Source organism: Acinonyx jubatus, chromosome F2 (genome assembly GCF_027475565.1).
Source record: "Acinonyx jubatus isolate Ajub_Pintada_27869175 chromosome F2, VMU_Ajub_asm_v1.0, whole genome shotgun sequence".
NCBI classification, from domain to species: domain Eukaryota; kingdom Metazoa; phylum Chordata; class Mammalia; order Carnivora; family Felidae; genus Acinonyx; species Acinonyx jubatus.
This window is the reverse complement of record NC_069394.1, coordinates 26,141,480-26,162,078: the sequence shown is the minus strand read 5'-3', so window position 1 is coordinate 26,162,078 and position 20,599 is coordinate 26,141,480. Positions and strand designations below refer to the sequence as shown.

General features: G+C 35.0%; 1 protein-coding gene across 6 annotated transcripts in view; it reads right to left on the bottom strand.

Annotated features, from left to right (window-relative positions):
• The window catches only part of CSMD3 (CUB and Sushi multiple domains 3), a 1,242,277-nt gene that overhangs the window by 152,750 nt on the left and 1,068,928 nt on the right, over positions 1 to 20,599 (bottom strand). For all 6 annotated transcript variants that reach the window (XM_027064013.2, XM_027064014.2, XM_027064015.2 and 3 more), the window contains 3 exons: positions 17,733 to 17,857; positions 9,947 to 10,043; positions 7,293 to 7,397 (listed from right to left, as the gene is read on the bottom strand). In XM_027064013.2, coding sequence (XP_026919814.1) covers positions 7,293 to 7,397; positions 9,947 to 10,043; positions 17,733 to 17,857 — 327 coding nt within the window. The remainder of the gene's footprint in view (positions 1 to 7,292; positions 7,398 to 9,946; positions 10,044 to 17,732; positions 17,858 to 20,599) is intronic.

The following is a 20,599-nucleotide window of genomic DNA, read 5'->3' as shown; positions in this document are numbered from 1 at the left end:
AAGAAACACACCAACGGGATGAGGATCCTACTAATTATGTCCATTAGAAGGCCTGCTGATGAGCCAATAGGATGGACACCTCAACCATGGATCACCTCACTAGCCCATGGGCACCTGCAGTACTTTGATGCCTCTTCCACACACCCTAATACAGCATGGCTGACCTCCTGTGCATGCTGTCAACAATAGCAAGAGCAAGTTTTTACAAACAGCTACTGAGTATGTGCAGAAATTTGGCCCAGATTTTGGACCTGGAAGAGATCACAGACTTGAGCACTTAGAGACACCCTTGGGAAAACAGAAGAGAGGTCATTAGTACCCAGCCTGGCTCTACAGGATTAAGAGAAGGCATAGAAGCTGAAGAGAAGGGAGAAAGAAGTGTGGAGCATGCATATTCATAGACGGTCTGAGAAAGCCTCAAAATCACCAATAGGGCTGAAGTAAGATGTTTCTCTCCTGAAGTCAGTCAGTAAAGACAGGGAACTATTTTAGTCCAGAAAATGTGACGCCACCAAAGAACACAATAATTTTCCAGTAATAAACCTCAAAGAAATGGAGTTCTGCAATTTACCTGAAAAAGAATTCAAAATACCTGCTTGAAGGAAGCTCAATGACCTATGACCAAAAAAAAAAAAAAAACAAAACCCATGGAAAAATAATTCAACAAAATCAAGAAAACAATATATGTTCAACATGAGAAGTTTAACAAAAAGATCTGTTCACAATCTGTGAATTAGTAGGATCTCAAAAGGAGAAGAAGACAAAGGAAAGCAGGTGAAAAGCTTGTTACAGAAATAGCCAAGAACTTCCAAGATTCTGGGGAGAGATTTGGACATCCAAGTTCTACGAACTTGGCCCCCCAAGAAACTCAACTTAAAGAGATATTCTCCAAGATGAATTATAATAAAACTGTCAAAATTCAAAGACAAAGAGAATCTTTAAAATAGTAGGAGAAAAGAAGCTTGTAATTTACAAGGGGACCTGCACAGGGCAATCAGTGACTTTCTCAGGAGAAACCTTACAGCCAAGGAGAAAGAGCAATGTTATAGTCAAAGTGCTGAAAGAATAAAACTATAAAGCAAGAATACTCTATACAGTAAAGTAGTCCATCAGAGGACTTCAGAGGAGGGAGAGATCAGGATGGTCCCAAATAAACAAAAGCTGAAAGAGTTCATTACCACTAGACGCATCTTACAAGAAATGCAGAAAGCTCTCACTCAAGCTGAAATGAAAGGACACTAATTAGTAATATGAAAACATATAAAAATATACAACACATTGGCAAAGGTAAGTATATATTCAAATTCACAATACTTTAATACTGTAATATGATAGGGTATTAACCACTTAAGTCTGGCATAAATGTAAAGGACAAACATTTTAAAAATAACTATAGTTATAATAATTTGTTAGTGAATACAAGAAACTAAGAGGTAAATTGTGACATCAAAAAAAAAAAAAACAGAGGGGAGTGAAAAGACAGAGATTTATTATGCAAATGAAATTAAGTTGTTAGTGTAAAATAGCTGTATCTAGAAGATATTTTATGTAAGTCTCATAGTTACCACATAAGCCTACAAGATACACAAAAGATAAAGACAAGGGAATCAAAACATACAACAATAGAAAATCATCTTATTCACAAAGGAAAAGTGCAAGGGAAGAAGAAAAAAAAAAGGGAGGGATAATAATAAAGTCAGAAAATAATTGATAAGACAGTATTAGTGAGTTCTTACTTATAAATAATTGCTCTACATGTAAATTGATGAAATTATCCAAGCAAAAGACATAGAGTAGCTGAATGGATTCAACACCAAACAACTGTATGCTGCCTACTAGAGACTCATTTTGGCTTCAAGGATACACATATGCTCAAAGTTAAGGGATAATAAAAGATACTCCATGAAAGTGGAAACCAAAAGAGAGGAGTAGTGGCTATGCTTATATTTGACAATATAAACTTTAACTCAAAAGATGTAACAAGAGATAAAGAAAGCCATTGCATAATAATTAGATCGTTTAATCACAGGGATATAATAATCATAAATATATATGCCACTAACATCAGAGCATCCAAATATAATAAGGAAATATTAACAGATCTGAAGGAAAAAAATAGACAACACAATAATAGTAGGGGACATCAGTACTTCACTTTCAAAAACACACAGATCATCTAGATTGAAAAGCATATAGAAAATATTGGACTTGAACTATACTTTAGACCAAATAAACCTAATAAACATATACAGAACATTCCTTCCAGAGCAGCAAAATACATGTTTTTTCTTGAGTACATACAGAATATTATCCAGGATAGATCATGTATTACATGATCTTAGCAAAGTTAAGAGTGAAATCATATCAAAACTCTTTTCCAACTACAATGGCATGAAACTAGAAATCAATAAAAGTAGGAAAACTGGAAAATCCACAAATATGTGGAAATCAAGTAGTACATTCATAAACAGATAGTGATTCAAAGAATAAATCAAAAGGGAAATTAAAAAAATATATCTTGAACAAACAAAAAGAGAAACACAACATACAAAAACTTATGGGATATAGCAAAAGCAGTTGTGACAGGAAGTTTTATAGCAATAAACATCTGTCTGCATTTAAAAAAAAGAAAGATCTCAAATAAATTAGCTAACTTTATATCCTAAGTAACTAGAAAAAGAATACACTAAAGCCAAAATTAGCATAATAAAGGAAGTAGCAAAGATTAGAGTAAAAATAAATGAAATAGAGAAAAGAAAAACGACAGAAAGACAAAGAAACTAAGAGCTGATTTTTAAAAAGATACCCAAAATTGACATAACATTAGAATCATTAACTAAAAGAGAGAGAGAGAGAGAGAGAGAGAGAGAGAAGGCTTAAAGAAACAAAACCAGAAATGAAAGAAGAGACATTACACTGATATCACAGAAATAAAAAGGATCACAAGAGACTGCCATGACAATTACACACCAAAAAATTGGATAATCTATAAGAAATGGACAAATTCTTAGAAACATATGACCTACCAACTAAAACATGAAGAAATAGAAAATCTGAGCAGACCAAGAATGAGTAAGAGATTGAGTTAGTAATCAAACACTTTCTAATAAAGAAAAGTCCTGGACTGAATAGCTTCATAGGTGAATTTTACCAAACATTTAAAAAGGTATTAAGTGCCAATCCTTTTCAAAATCTTCTGATAAACTGAAGAGGAAAGAATATTCCAAATCTCATTTTATGAGATCTGAATTACCCTGATACCAAAGCCAGACAAGGACACCACAAGAAAAGAAAAATGACAGGTCAGTATCCATGATGAATATAGATGTAATTTTTTTTTACCAAAATACTAACAAATTGAACTCAACAGCACATCAAAAGCACCATACACCACCATCAAGTGGGATTTATGTGTGGAATGCAAAGATGGTTCAACATACGCTGATCAAAAAATGTGATACATCACACTAATAGAATGAAAGATAAAAATCATGTGACAATATCAGTAGACACAGATAAAGCATTTGACAAAATAAAACATCATTTCATGATAAAAACTCTTGAAAAAATGGGTATAGAAGTAATGAACCTGAACTTAATGAAGGCCATATATGAAAAGTCCACAGCTAATGTCAAACACAGTGGTGAAAAGTTGAAGCCTTTTCCTCTATATAGAGAAGACTAAAGTTGCCCATTTTCATGACTCTTATTCAACATAATACTGGAAGTTCTAACCAGAGTAATTATCCAAGAAAAAGAAATTAAAGACATCCAACCCATAAAGGAAAGTAAAATGGTTTCTGTCAGTAAATGATGTGATTTTTATGTAAACAAAATCCTAGAGACTCCACCAAAATCTGTTACTACTAATCACAAATTCAATAAAATTACAGGATACAAAATCAGCATTCAGAAATTAGTTGTGTTATTATATACTGAAAACAGAATATCTGAAAAATAAAACAATCTCATTTACAATAGCATACACAGTAACAACGATAAAATTTGGGAACAAATTTAACCACTTTTAAGCCACCTATACAGCCAATGCAATCCATGTCAAAATTTCAACAGCATGATTTCACAGAGACAGAAATTCATGGAACCACAAAAGACCCTGAATATCCAAAGCAATCCCAAGAAAAAGCTGGAGGCTTTATGATTTCAAACTATTACAAAGCTATAGTAATCAAACAGTATGGCCATAAAAATGGACACATACATCAGTGTAACAGAACTGAGAGTCCAGAAATACACCCTCACATATACAGCCAATTAACATTTGACAAAGGAGCCAAAAATACTCACAGGGAAAGTATAGTATTTTCCCCATAAATGGTGCTGGGGAAACTGTTTAATCACACGCAGAAGAATGAAATTGTATCTCTCACACTACTCATAAAAATTAGTTGGAAATGGATTACAGACTTAAACATAAAACCTAATACTGTAAAATTCCTAGAAGAAAACGTACAAAAAAAAGCTCCTTGACCTTGGTAGTGGCATTAATTTTTTTGGATATAACACCAGGAGTATAAGCAATCAATGAAAGTAAATAAAATAAGTCTACATCAAATAAAAAAACAAAAACTTCTGCACAGCAAATGAAGCAATCAATAAAATGAAAATGCAACCTACAAAATGGGGGGGGGATATATTTACAAACCATGTATCTGATAAGGGGTTAATATCCAAAATATATAAAAAAACTCATATAACTCAATAGCAAGTCAAAACAACAAGAATAAACAAAAAACCTATTAAAAGCAACCTGATTAAAAAAATTGGCAGAGGATCTGAACAGATATTTTTCTAAAGAAGATAAACAAATGGCTAATAGGCACATAAAAGGATCCTTATCACTAACCACAAGGGAAACGCAAATCGAAAGCACAGTTAAGATGTCACCTTACACCTGTTAGAATGAAGATCACCAAGAAAACAAGATAACAAGTATTACTGAGGATGTGGTGAAAGGGAAGCCCTCTTGAATGGTGGTAAGAATAAAATTTGGTACAGCCAGTATGGATAAGAGCCTGGAGGTTCCTTAAGAAAATAATAATAATAAATGGCACATAATCCAGCAATCCCATCTTTAAGCATACATCCAGAGGAGATAAAATGAGGATCTGGAAGAGATATCTGTACTCCCATGTTCACTACAGCCTAATTCACAATAGCCAAGACATGGAAACAACCTAAGTTCCATCTATGAATAAATGAATAAAGAAGTGTGGCATATGTATAAAATTAAATATTATTCAGTCACAAAAAAACTAGGAAATCCTGCCATTTGTAACATCATGCATGGCATTATGCTAAATGAAATACTCAGAGAGAAAACAAATCGATCTCATTTGTATGTGGAATCCAAGAAAGATTCATTCATCTTGCATCTTAGAAACAATGAGAAGAATGGTGGTTGCCAGGGGCTGGAAGGTGGAAAAAATAGGGTGATGTAAGTGAGAATACAAACTTCTAGTTATAAAATAAATTCTGGGAGTCCAATATACAACATGGTGGCAGTAGTTATCAATATTGTATTATATACTTGAAAGTTGGGAAGAGACTAGATTTTAAGTATTCTCATACTCACACACACACACACGCACACACACACACACACACACACACACAAAGAACTAAGAAAAAAAAAGAGAAGGCAATTATGTGAACTATGGAGATGTTAACTATGTCTATTGTGTGACTATTTTGTAATAGATACATATATCAAATCAACACATATAAATTTAAAAACTACACAAATTACATTTCAATGAACTAAAAAGATAAAATTTCTGCATCATATTTATAAAAGAGTAGGCTTTATAGTTTTCTATTGAGAATATTATGGGAACCTGTTATACACCCCAGGAAATAGAATAATTAAAGTAGCATTGGGATTATCTGGTCCTTAAAGGTTGGCAATATTTCTATGTGAAGCCATTTGGACCTGGTATTTTGGGGCATGGGGATAGGGGGACAGTTTTTTAAACAACTATTTCCTATATTGTTCCTATGATTACTGCTCTACTTAGAATTTTTGTACTGGGATCAATTTTGGCAAATTTCATAATGCATTTTTATTTATTTCTCCTCATATATCTTGACTATCTGCTTTAAGAATATTGATGCTATGTTATGTGGTGCATAAATAATCAAAACTAGAGTTTTTGTTATGATATGTGCTCCTTTTGATAACTATAAATGTTCTTATTTGTTTAAAAAAAACTGTTAGTGAGAATATGGAAAAACTGGAACCTTTATACAATGTTGGTGGGAATGTAAATTGATGGAACCACTATGGAAAATAGTACGAAAGTTGCTCAAAAAAATTAGAAGTAGGGGTGCCTGGGTGGCTTTGTCAGTTAAGCATCTGACTTCAGCTCAGGTAGTGATCTCACAGTTCAGGATTTCAAGCCCCAGGTCGGGCTTTCTGCTGTCTGCATAGCCCATTTTGGATCCTGTCTCCCTCCCTCCCTCTCTCTCTCTTTCAAACATAAATAAACATTAAAAAAAATTAGAAGTAGATCTACCACATGCTCTAGAAATCCCTTCTGAGTATATTTACAGAATATTTGAAATAAGAATCTCAAAGAGAGATTTGCACTCCTATGTTTATTGCAGCATTACTCATAATAGCCAAAATATGGAAACAACCTAGATGTCCATTAAGAGATAAGTGAATAAAGAAAAGATAGTATGTACATATAATGTGTAATATCATTCAGTCTTACAAAAGAGAAGGAAATCCTGCCAAATGCAACAACATGAATGAACCTAGCAAACATTATGCTAAGTGAAATAAGCCAGACAAAAAAGGACAAATACTACAGGACAGTACCTAAAATAGTCAAACTCATAGAAACAGAAAGCAGAGTGGAGATTTCCAGGGCGGGGAGGAGGGGAAATGGGAAGTTGCTGCTCACAATGGGTATAAAATTGAGTTATGTAAGATGAGTAAGTTCTAGAGATCTGCTATATGTTATCATGCTTATAGTTAACACTTCTGTATTGTGTACTTAAAAAAATGAGGGTGTATCTCATGCTAAGTGTACTTACAATTACAATAAGGAAGAAAACATTTGTACATTTGTAAATTCTGATGAAAAAATTAAAATTTTATAGACACAGTCTTGTAAATGAATTGAAAGAGCACATCAAAAACTTAAAAATACAAGATAATGTTCTCTTTTGATGAAGTCCATTTAGTTTCTATATTCAAAGAATATTTAAAAAATGATATAAACTTGTTCTTAAATTTCTTGAATAGCACATGATATTATATTTACCTGTGTATTCAAGGTGAAATCCTGCAGCAGAAACACTGATGTCTGATTGGAAATTTAGATATAGATTATTAGACGTACTATTCAAAAGATGGGGTATTGTTGTTCCTGAAATGATAATTGAGAAGGCAGGTCAATGATCACATAATAAATATTATAGCAAAACTAAGTAAGTTGACTACTAATCAGCCAATAGAATACCACTGAAATTACATATTGGTCAAGTGTTTTTTAGGAATTTTTAAATAAAGATATGTCTCCCACATTTCTCTTTTATTTTATTGTTTGTGACTGTCTCTAAGGAGAAAGACTTTGGGATCACTCTGGATGGGTCCCTAAAAATAGGCAGGAACAAAGAGCGGGTGACAGTCAAAGCAGTAGATTTTACAGGTCACTTAAAATAAATGTTTGGAATTTCATGTGGATTTCAATATTTTATGCATGAGCTAATAATAACCTTAATTTTAAAGTTTGTAGTGATTTTTATGGTATAGTATCTTAAGATTATGTATGGGTTCAGAGGATATGTTCATTTATTGTTATTTATTGCCCTTTTTATTATATATATGTATTATATATACATATATATTGTATATTGCACTATATATATATATATATATATATATATATATATATATAACATGTATTTCATTTATTTTCTTTCTTTATTAATATGTGTATGTTCTTCTCTACCAGGTCAAGTACCTTGATGTTTCTTATACTCTGACAGCAACGCTGGTAGGTAGTGTTTGAAAAATCCCAATTATAAACTAGTGTTAGCCTTAGCACTAGCAAATACATTATAGCCTTAGTCTCTTAGCAAATACATTATAACGGTGTATTTCTGAAATTCTGAAGGAAATCAACTTGACTTTATTCAATTACTGAGCTGAAAACATAAAATATCTGTTTGAACCAATTACTTCTTGACTATCTGCATTGAGTAATACCTCAAGATCCTTAAGATTACAAGTCAAGCAGTTTCAAATGGCAAGCATACAAATAAGTGTCAAATCTATGTTTTAAGATAATGTCCAACAAGCATATTAGTTGATAGTGTGGCAACATTTCTTTCTGTAAGTAACTAGTTATTTTACATTTATTTTGTACAACTCTGTGGACCTGAACCACTCACTGATCTTTCTATAAAAGAAAATATCAGGACGAATTCATTACAGAACATATAGTTGCTTTTTCCCCCTTCTCCAGTCTCTTATCTGTCTATGGAACCCTTACTGAATCACTGAAGATGGAGGTAAACAGAAACTTTCACTCGACCTGCCTTTAGTGCCTTAGAGGATCTCAGCGATCAAGAACTTCAGCTCTGGAGTCACACCAGATGGGCCCCGGTCTCATTCTAACATCAGCTGTACAACCTCAGGCAACTTAATCTAAGTGTCAATTACGACCAGAACTACTAGAAGGAACAAATGAGGAAACGTATGACAAGCCTCACACAGGGCTAGCACTTGGTAATCAAGAGCTGTTATTTATCACTGGTATTATCTTCATTGTTGTATTTATTATTAAGAAAGTATTACCCTTAATCAAATATAAACAAATGTATACTCAAAATGTTACAAGATTTCTTCCAAGATTTCCACCTTATCTATACACAGAATACATTTTTTTTTTAATTTGAGAGTGAGAAAGAGAGAGAGGGCAGGGGAAGAAGGGCAGAGGGAGAAAGAGAATCTTAAGCAGGCTCCACACAGCATGGATAGAGCTCGACATGGGGCTTGATCCCACAAGCCTGGGACCATGACCTGAGCCAAAATCAAGAGTTGGATGCTCGACTGACTGAGCCACCCAGGAGCCCCTAAAATACTTGTTATGACTAACCCAAATCACTCCTATTCCAGGTGTTTCTTCTTTCCTCTCCTCAGTGGCGATGCTGAAAAACCGATTATGCCCTAGTTAAAAATCTGTGAAAAACCTACAACTATTCAAACCGACTTAAGTATATCTGAAATGTAGAAGTTGATAGTTTAGCTATGTTCCTATTTCTATAGTTAAAAAGTATAATTAAAGTAAAAAGTATAGTTAAAATTAAAGTAAAACTTGATTTCACTTTTCGCAGGCTGAAAAAGCTGTTAGATTATTGCATAAATTACCTTTAAAAACCTTAACAAGTTTAAAAACCTTCTGGTCTTGGTACCTGGGTATATATTATGTTATACAATTTTATTCATTTCATAGAAATAATTTTATATTCTCTTTATTCTCACTCAACAGTACCTTGTAACATACCATGTTTTTACACAGTCTCTAAAATTATTTTAATGGCCCCAGAACACTCTATTGAGTAGATATATCATAATTACCAAGCACTGTCTAATTTTAACGATTTAAGGAGAAAGGGTACACATACCTGAACCACAGCTCAGCTGAAAATATTATCATTACTATAAAAGCATCAATAAATAATTACACAAATATAGTTAGAATATAGTAAGATTTTAAACAGCAATTTCAATGTCATTACCTTTAATGCCTTTGAAACATCTAACCTTGTAATTTAGTTTGCTGTGTATAGTTTATAAAAAGGAAATTAAAACTGCCAAGTCAGAGTTCTAGAAAGTCTTTTAAAAAGAGAGAGAGATTTCTACATTCCTAATTACATCTGTATTTCAATTAAGCTCAGCTCTTTTATTTACCTGAATAACTTCCAAGTCGTGGAGCATTGTTGTCTCCACCATCATAAAAGTCCAGAGAATCCCAATTATGTTCTGTAGCAAAGCTGATAACCTGTACCTGTGAAATAATAATTACTGATAAGAACACGTATTTCTAACAAGATAAAAATACCACAGTCCTCCACTCCGCATTAGAAGAGAGAACTCCAAGCCAGGACCATATCCTCGTGACCCTTCATAGAAGGACTTTACCAGAACTGATCTTTGCTACTGTGGCGTTGGCCTACATGAGCTGACTTGGGTAAGAAGAGCGTCGAAACACCTCGCAGTGTTCACTATGGGTAGAACATGAATAAAGTCTGTCACCATCTCAGAGCATTTTCTTTATTAAAGGCTTTGGGTTAATTTAATATCTTAGTGTCAGGAATCCCAATACGTGTTCCAATTAGTCATCTTGTATGTTTCAGAGTGTTAGATTCTTTAAAAAAAATTTTTTAATGTTTATTTATTTTTGAGAGATACAGAAAGAGAAAGAATGAGTAAGGGAGGGGCAGAGAGAGGGAGACAAAGAATCCAAAGCAGGCTCCAGGCTCAGAGCTGTCAGCACAGAGCCTGACATGGGGCTCAAACCCATGAACCATGAGATCATGACTTGAGCCGAAGTCAGACGCTCAACTGACTGAGCCACCCCGGTGCCCATGGTGTGTTAGATTCTTGCCAGTGATTGAGTTTTCACATTTTCTTTAGCTATCAGGAAATCACCATATTTGTGGTCTACCAGCATACAGGGAAAAGCTTATACTTTTCTTAAAAACTAGGTTTATGCTGGATACATTTTATTTACCTTTATTTGCCTAACCTTTGCTCAATTCCCTTTCTTTAATTTAAAAAAATTATTATCCCCTATGCTCATTTTAACAGGTCTTAATATGGATGGCCAAAATTATACTTTATAACTGATTTGGGTATGTCTCTTAAAGAATAATTTGATGAATGGAGTCGTAATAAATAACTTACTGTGAAAGTCCCTAAAGTTGATAAGGGAAATGGTGGAGCACAATCCTCTCATATCTGTTAAATGTTATTTAAAGAAAGAGTCATGTGTTACTTTGCTGCACTTTGCCTGGCACAGCGTGAGCTTTTGCAAGAACCCACAGGACCCACCCCCAACCGTGGGGGTGATCATTTTTCTGTCTGTGAAGTGTATATGTTATAGTTTTAGAGGAAGGGAAGGGTGAACCTTATTAAAATAAATGTATTTTATTTAGCTAAAGTCTGTCATCAATGTAAGTACTGCACTCATTCACTAAATAAGTATAACAATTGCATTCCTTAAAAATTTCTTATCCACAGAATAAACCATCATCATTCTTCCATTCAAGTGAATGCTGGTGCCTCTTTTCCAGGGGTGAGTGCCACATGGCAACGGATACCCTGCCTGTGTGACAGGCATTAGGCCCGATGGCAGCGTTCCAGAACAGGAAGCAGAATGGAATTAAAGCTGAATGATTGTGATATTACCATCATTTCCTTAAACAATAATCAATTCTCTCTTCATATCTGATTTTTCCTTTCTCACAATTCAGGGGAAGAAAAGATCACATTTGCAAAAAAAAAAAAAAAAGAAAAAAAAAGTAAGGATTCACACAGGAGTTGACATTTGAGATAAGTTAAATGTATTGAGAGGTTTTTCACTGAAAGAAACTATTGAGTTATAAAAATGTAGAGGAGGCAAGTCATGAGGTAGATGTAGTGAACCATCAGTAATCCAATTTAGCCACAGTAGAAGGTATTTACATAAGAGGAAATATGCATGCAAAGTTAGCAAAAGTAGAGAAAAGTTAGATAGAGAGAGCTTAGTGGATAAATCCAAGAGACAGCAGAGTGAGGGCGCCTGGATGTGCAGCTTTCTGGCTCCCTCTATTCTCTGGCAGGTAACCCTAGAAGAGTTGACAATCTGTGCCTTCAATTTCTTATACACATCATTGTAATAAAGGCATCTAATTCACATAATTGTTGTAAAAATTAAATGAATTTTAGTTCACGATAGTGTCCGGTGTGAATAAAGGATTGAACTTAGCTAAGATGGATTTGTCAAGAGACTATAAAGACCCAAGACCAGCATAATAACTATGCAATTGAGGTGTAGTCCACCAAAGGGTTAGAAGGAGAATAACCAGGACTGCTTTAACTACAGTACTGCATTGGATGAAGAAAATACAAGTAAAAAGACAATTTCATAAGGAAAGGGAAGCAAAAATAATATAAAAACAGGGAGGGGGACAAAACATAAGAGACTCTTAAATATGGAGAACAGAGGGTTACTGGAGGGGTGGTGGGAGGGGGATGGGCTAAATGGGTAAGGGATATTAAGGAATCTATTCCTGAAATCGTTGATGCACAGTATGGTAACTAACTTGGATGTAAATTAAAAAAATAAATTAAAAACATGTATGTGTGTATGTGTATATATATATATATGTATATATATATGTGTGTGTGTGTTTATATATATATGTGTGTGTGTATATATACGTGTGTGTGTGTGTGTGTATATATATATATATATATATATATATATATATACACACACATACAAGACAATTTCAATGTCTATTGCAGTAGTCTGTGTGAGAAGCAGTAAAAGACTAAAGTAGATTGGGGGCAGGAATGAATAGTAGAAAGAGGAACTAAAATGTCACCTGTGTCACTACAGATTCTGCAACAGATTATTTTGCAACAGATTTTTGCTACAGATTTTGTGTAATCTGAATAAGGAAAGAAAGGGAGAGGGGAGACTTAACGATTTATCTTCTTTCCCTGAGTTATTGAGATCAAAGGGGTGATAGAAACAAAAATGAAGATGTCTCTAGGAAAACCTATTCCCTTAATGAGAAGAAAAAAATTTAATTCTACATACATATGTATAACAGACTAACTATAGTGGCTTCCAAAGATATCAGGTCCTCATCCCTGGAGCCTGTAAATATTGCCTTACATGGAAAAAAATTTTTTTTCAGATGTGATTAACCTAAACATCTAGAAATAGGGAGATTATCGTGGATTATTCAGATGGGCCCTAAGAACAGTCATAAGTGTTTTTATAAGAAAGATGTCAAAGGAGATTTGACACATACAGAAGAGAAGGCAATGTGACCATGCACGTAGAAAATAGAGTGATATAGTCAGACACGTAGGAACGCTTGGCAGCCAGCAGAAGTTAGAAGAGGCAAGGAAAGGCTAGAGCCTGGGCAGAGGGGAGAATGGAGGGTCCAGCACAACCCTGTTAGCACCTGAGTTTCAGCTCAGTAAAAATGCTTTGGGACTTCCAGCCTCCAGTACTGTGAGAGAATCAACCTCTGCTATTTTAAGCTCTCAAGTGCATGGTAATCTGCAACAGCCATAGAAAACTAACACAATTTGCCACTAGGAGTCTGGTCAAATTGTGAATATAATTTGGTACAATAAACACAGAAGGTGTAGGTGGCTCAAGGAAATGACTGAGGACCCACAGTGACAAAAGGCCAAATGAGAGTCAAATAAACGATTTAAAAAGCAGCAGCTACTGATTCCCTGTTTAGAAGAATTTTGCATTAAAAATGGAGCTGTCCATCATGGCAACAGGGTAGCTTCATGGGGTAATGAATTTCCAATCACTAACACCAGATATTCCTCATATAGACATTCAAATTTCATTTTTTGCTTGTTAGGTTATATTTAATCATGATGATCATTCTACAGGTTGACACAGTTAAGTAACAAACATAAGTTTCCCAAGGTCTATCACATAAAGATTGCTCTTTTGCTTAATAACTCTGTTATGATAGCTCCTTTGGAATTCTCCATCAATATGCTTTGCTAGAATAGACAGGCAAATAAATGAATACACAACTCCCCACAAACATCTCATGTAAAATTAATATAACAAATTAGTCTATTTGTTGAGGCTCTTTCTAAAGATTGCTCATTCTATATTATTTACAACTTTTCCAGCATTCTGAATGTTTCTTCTTTTCTTTCCATCAGTGGTTATCACATTTCATCTCATATATGATTTATTATACATTCATCTAATTCTTTATTCACACACATATTTTTCCTAACTGAATAAAATAAAATAGGCATTGCTTTAAACCTGGCACACCAGCCAGGTAGATTTTAGGTAAAGTAGTAAAATTTCAAGTATAAATCACACATTACACATGTGTGTGCATATGCTATATAATGGTCTATGATTTGGTGGTATGTCTAAAATTATCATACATATAGAGATCAATTAGAAAAAAAAAGTTTTGGTTAGTCCTTTAGAGTATTTAAGATGAAAAATCCAGTATGCCTCACATTCTGTAAGTTTGATACATGCTCCGTTTAATTCAAATTTTGTTTTCTAAGGTGTAACCATTAAATAAAACACTTCCTCAGTGAAAGAGTTTATAGTGTCATTGATGTTGTCTGGTTTTGAAGTGTTTGGTTCGGACAAGTGATATACAACGCACATTTTCTGCAAATGTCCTCTAAGTTCATCATGCTGTCCTAACTCCTTAAAATATCCAAAACCCTGCTTGTGGAGGGATTCATTAGTCCATCCTAAAAATATTTACTGAGCATATACTGGCAGACGCTGGCTAGTTGCCAGAACAGATTTAGTTAGTGCCCTCAAGATCTTATGGGTAATTAACTAAGTGGTAACAGTAAAATGTGACAGATGTTATAATAAGGAAATTACAGAGACCTATGAGAACGTGCAGCATGGGACTTACCCTTTCCTCAAGTTCACGGAAAGCCTTCCACAGGAACTGGTTTTAAGTTGAGACAGAAATGATGACTAAGAATAAGCCAAATAAAGGGGGATCAAGGAGAGTGTCACCTGCAAAGGGAACAGCATGCACAAAGGCCCAAAGGGAAGCGAGAGCCAGGCTTTTATAAAGAACTAAACTAGTGTGAATGTAAGTGGTGACAAAGGAGGACAAAGCACAAAAGGTATAATCAGCTGTATCAAGGAGTTAAGAATACAGGGAACGGTTGAAGCAGGAAAGTGATAGTATCAGGGTTTTTATTTTTAGGTTACTGTCTTTGCCCTCTGAAGAACAGATTAGAGGAGAGTAAGACCCTGGGAAAGGGATGATGACAACCTAACCTTAGGGTAACAATATGGATGGAGAGAAATAGACTTATTTGAAAGATTTGTGAAAGACAGATCCCACAGATTTCATTGTGTAGAGTAGGAAAGGGGGAAAATTATCAAGATTTCTGGCTTGTGCAACCGAATGGATGAGGGGCTCATTCTGAGCCAGAGAACACTGAAGGATACCCATAATGATGAGAAAAAATCACGAAGTCAGTTTTGAACAGGATGGATTTGAAATTCCAGTAAGAAGTTTAGTTGAAATGCCCAGCAGGTAGTTGAATAAATGACATGCAGCTTAGGTGAAAGCACTGGGTTAGATATTTACACTTGAAAACTATCATTTATTCATTTCTTTTATTTTTTTAAGTTTATTTATTTATTTTGAGACAGAGAGAGAACGTGTGCACACACAAATGGGGGAGGGGCAGAGAGACAGGGAGAGAGAGAACTCCAAGCAGGCTCTGTGCTGTCAGTGCAGAGCCCAACATGGGACTCAGTCTCACAAACTGTGAGATCACGATCTGAGACAAAACGAAGAGTCGGACACTTAACCGACTGAGCCACCTAGGTCCCCCTCAGTTCTTCATTTTAAAAAATGCTTTCTGATGGTCTATTAAGATGCAGGTCCTGGGCACAACTGGCACAGAATGGCAGCCAAAGACACAGAAGTAGACAAGATGGCAGAGAGCATGGTGTAACGTGAGATAAACAAAACCACAGCATCTCTCAAACACTGTATCTGATGGGCTGAGTAGGAAGAGGAGACTGTATTCCTAGATGTAGAAGCATGAGCCATGGATATAAAAAAGAAAACAAAACAAAGTCTAAGAGAGTATTGGCGCCATGAAAACGAAGAAGGAAAAACATGTTTTAAGAGTGAGAGGAGAATGGGCAGAATTAGGATGTTGCTGTCAGAATAAGCAGGATGAGCAACACAATGGATTTAATGATATAGAGTCCTCAGTGATTGCTATGAGTAGCTCAGAGCACTGGATGCTGAAGCCACACTGCAGGGCTCAAAAACAAAGGATGAGAACTAGACAGGAAAGGCTGGGGTTTTTATTATTGTAAGATGAGATAGAAATAGACAAGCTGACATCAATATGTGGATGCTGTAGGATAACCTTGATAAACTGACAACTATATGACAAATGTTCTATGAAGGCTCTAAAGGCAGATTTTCTATACAACTTGAAACAGGGGCAATTCTAAAACCCTTGTTAATTCAGGGCACCTGAGAGGTTCAGTCTGTTAAGCATCTGACTTTGGCTCAGGTCACAACCTTGTTGTTCGTGAGTTTGAGCCCCACGTCAGTCTCTGTGCTGACAGCTCAGAGCCTGGAGCCTGCTTTGGATTCTGTGTCTCCCTCTCTCTCTGCCCCTCCCCTGCTCACACTCTGTCTCTCTAGCTCTCTCAAAATTAAGTGAACATCAAAAAATTTTTAAAAATACTAAAATAAAATCCTTGTTAATTCTACCAGGGATAAGATAGGATTGATTGGTTTTCTCTGAATTTTACAAGTTGGCCATAAAATGATAGTACAGCTAGCCAGAATATAAGCATAGATCTCTTGGTTTTTCCATTTTTAATGCCTTTAAAACACTGAAAATATATATTTCATGTTTTCTCATTGGCTAACTGACCTAACAGGTATTAGGAGTAATTTTCTGCAAAATTACAAACTCAAAAAGTTGATTTTTTTAACTAAAAATTATACTTTTATCTATTTTCAGTTTTAATGGAGGATTTCTTGGCTACTTTCCCATAACTGATATATTTCTCAAGTTTCCAAAGGAACACCTTATGACCCAATTGGAGAAGTAATCAAGTTATTTTTATGAAATATAGATTATGTAATATTTTGTGAAGAATAATTACCTTCCATGGAGTAGTCAAATATCACCAATTTATGCAAAAACAATCTCCTTGTAATATAGAGTAACTGATCAAATTTCTCCTCCCGAAAAGTGGTTACGGTTGAGATAATATGGTAGATTGTGTTGCTTGTCTATAGACTAGCATCCCTTTTCTTGCTAACAAGAAAACTGGTTTTGTTCAATTAAATGAAGACTATATACTTCAGAGGAAGCTGAGCCCCATGCTTAACCTAAGTACCTAATGTTGATTTTTTAGAGCCAAATGACAATACATCTTTTGCTTTTGGTCAGTGTATAGCATAGGGATGGATAGTCTTGCAGTTTTGGTCAATAGTACAGGACAGAAAGTCTACTGGAAGGATTTCTGAACGTTTTTCAGCCATTGTAAAGATAGATAGATTGAAACGTTCCATTTTGGCTATTGCTATTGCTGTTAGAGCTTTGGTAGCCATCTCAAGTTCATGAGAAAAGAAGCCTAGGAACTAAGCCAACATGCTATGATGACAGAGCAGAGAGAGGGAAAAACCTAGGTCAGTAATGACGCAACTGAACCTCCCAAATAAACAACCTCTACCGCTAGATTCCATGACATCCAGAACAAACATTTTTCTTATTGCTTAGGCCTTCTTGAATTGATTTTCTGTTACCTGCAGGTGAAAACAATAAGTACCTTTCTGCTACATTCAACCATGCCAAGGAAAAGGAGTGGCTAAATCTTTAGAAGTAACCTTCATCCCCCTCATCTCTAAAAGGATTAACTTCAAATATACAGGGAAAAGGAGAAAAATTTAAATTTCCTTACTTGAATGCCAGCTCCCTCTGGCACTGTGATCTTCCACACACAATTCAGGTTGTTGTCATAAGGCTCAGGGTAACCAGGAGACAAAATAGTCCCTTTGCGCTTTGTTAAAACTCCACCACAGGGCACTAAAAGTAAAACAATTCAAGTGAGCGAGTTAATTCTAATGCAGAGGATTAAAATAAGAGAAAAGGTCAGAGATAACATCTTAGACAGATACTACAATTGCAAACACAGCCAAATCTTATTATTTCTTAAAACTCATAAGAACAATAAAAATTAAGTCTTCCTTCCTAAAAACTTTTAAAAATGCTTAGACATGAATGGATAACCTTTTAATGGCATTAATCTAAAATCATATTACAATAAACTCAATGACAGCATATCATTTTTAGTATATTACTAAAATGTACGTTGGCACATTTGCATTAAAATTAAAATGTAGATAACAGAATTTGTTGAAGAATTATTTTGTATTTGTTACTTTTGTCTTCATGCATCCTTTGAGGAGTAATAGTACTTTTCAGGAGAAATGCGGATGATGATCACAATGGTATGCTAATAACATTTGTATAGAGCCTATTGTTTGCCAGGGACTCTCCTCAAGCAATTTACAGATTTTAACTCATTAAAGCCTCTCAACAATCCACTGAGATGTAAATAAATATTCTCCTCATTTTACAGGAAATAGAGTCATTAGTGATTAAATAACTTGTCCAAGATCACAGAGCTGGTAAGAGGAGAAGGTGAGGTTTGAACACTGGTAGTTTGGCTCCAGAGTCCATGCTCTTGAGTAGAAGAAAGAGACTTGGTATGGTGCCAGTCTGGTAATTGCTAGTACAGCACTACAAAAATGAATAAGTACGTAGGTCTGTTCTGAAGTCAATAAAGGCCTCTACCGCTTTTCAAAAGTACTAACCTTAAAGGAAAATTCTCATACCCCTAGTACTGGCAGCTTGGTTTTGGGCATGACCTAACTTACAATTTTAAATATGTGTAATGCTGGACATGTTCCTTAAACTCTCTGAAACTCAGAAACCTTGTCTGTGAAATGACAGATTATTTCATTGCATCAATGACAATTATTTCATTGCATTGAAATAATGCAATGGTTTAAAAAAAGCTTTTGTGAAAAATATACAGATAGGATAATGTATACAAAGAAGCTACCACATTGCTTGGAACACAGCGAGAGGTCAATAAATTGTATGTCATTTTACTATTTCCTTCTACAACTATTGTTATTTCAGATACCACTGGCACTATGGTCCTCGGGTATTTGTTGTAGTCTGCTTATAGTTGTAAGATATCAGGATATGTGTTTCATAATATTTTTTAAGTTAATAAGTTTTCTGCCACTTCTTAATGCAAAAGCTTAATGCAAAAACCAAGGGCAATTGCTCAAAGGAGCTACAAACATTTTTAATAGTGTAAACATGTATCTTTAAAGAAAGTAATTTTGTTGTATTTTCCTATAAATTTGTGTTGATGGGTTAAATATTAATTCAGGTTAAGTTGGTCAGAAAAAAATTTAGCTCCTTTAAAAAGAAAATCAACAGTTTTAGATAACTTGAAAATTAATGTGCCAGGAGTGGAAGAAGAATTCTAGAATAGAACTTCACCCCAAAAAGATTATAAATAAGTGATTGATGAAGTGCTGATTCTGAGTTGAAAGCAAATGTAGATGCCCTTCCTCTCCATTGTCACTGTCCTACCTCACTCACATGTTTTTCTAGTTGCTACATTAATCATATCAATGGACCTCCATTGATATGGGTGTATTATCCATGTACTTTGTCTCCATATTATTGCTAAAATGACCTTTTTAAAATTAAAATTTGCTCATGTTATTTCACTGATGAAAGTCCTTCAAAAATCTCCCCATTGCCTTCATTCCACAGATAAATACAGTTAATTTTTTAATCTCTAACTATATCTCCAGGCTTGTATGTACCCATGATTTCCCAATATTTCACCATCCCAAACCCTCTTCCCAGTTCAGGCTACTAAACTGATATACTCTCTTAATGCTGTGAGTTGCTACATCCTTCTCCCCCATAGCTAACACTACCATCCATGGTCATTCAATGCTGATAGTACCTCCTGACCTCTTTGCTGACTCCCTTATCTGTTAAGTGTCCCATAGTTTTCTATAGCACCAAGTTCTTTCCTATGCAGTTTTATCACAGATAGCTCATATTATGTTTTCATATTCTTTTTATACGTTAGTCTCTTCTAATAGACTGAAGACTGCAAAGATGAAGCAATCAACTTTTCGTCTGATACTCTGCTCCCTGTGGTGCCAAGATTCTAACTCATCTACCCTTGGCATTCTGAGGTTTCCTTCTCTGCTGCTATAGTGATAAGTCCTCTTTTCCTTACTTTCCAGTCTGTCCTCCATTCATTTCATCAGGGTTTTGTCTTTACTCTATTGGAATGACTATGTCAAAGTCACCATAATAGTCTTGTTGCAATGTGATATTCAATTCTTAATTTGCATTTTACTCAACCTATGAATAATTATCTCCTCTTGTTAATCACTTTGTCCACTTTGAGCCTTTCTTTGCTTAGCCATCCGGACACCACACTGTCTTGCTTTTTTCTATGCCACTGGTTATAGTCATAATCTTCCTTCCTCCCTCCCTCCCTCCCTCCCTCCTTCCCTCCCTTTCTTCCTTCCTTCCTTTCCTTCCTTCCTTCCTTCCTTCCTTCCTTTTCTTTCTCTCCTAGTGTTGGTGGTATAGTGGTGAGCATAGCTGCCTTCCTTTACTTTCTCTTCTCTTTTCTTTCTTTCTTTCTTTCTTTCTTTCTTTCTTTCTTTCTTTCTTTCTTTCTTTCTTTTCTTTCCTCTTAGTATCTCACCCTCTTTC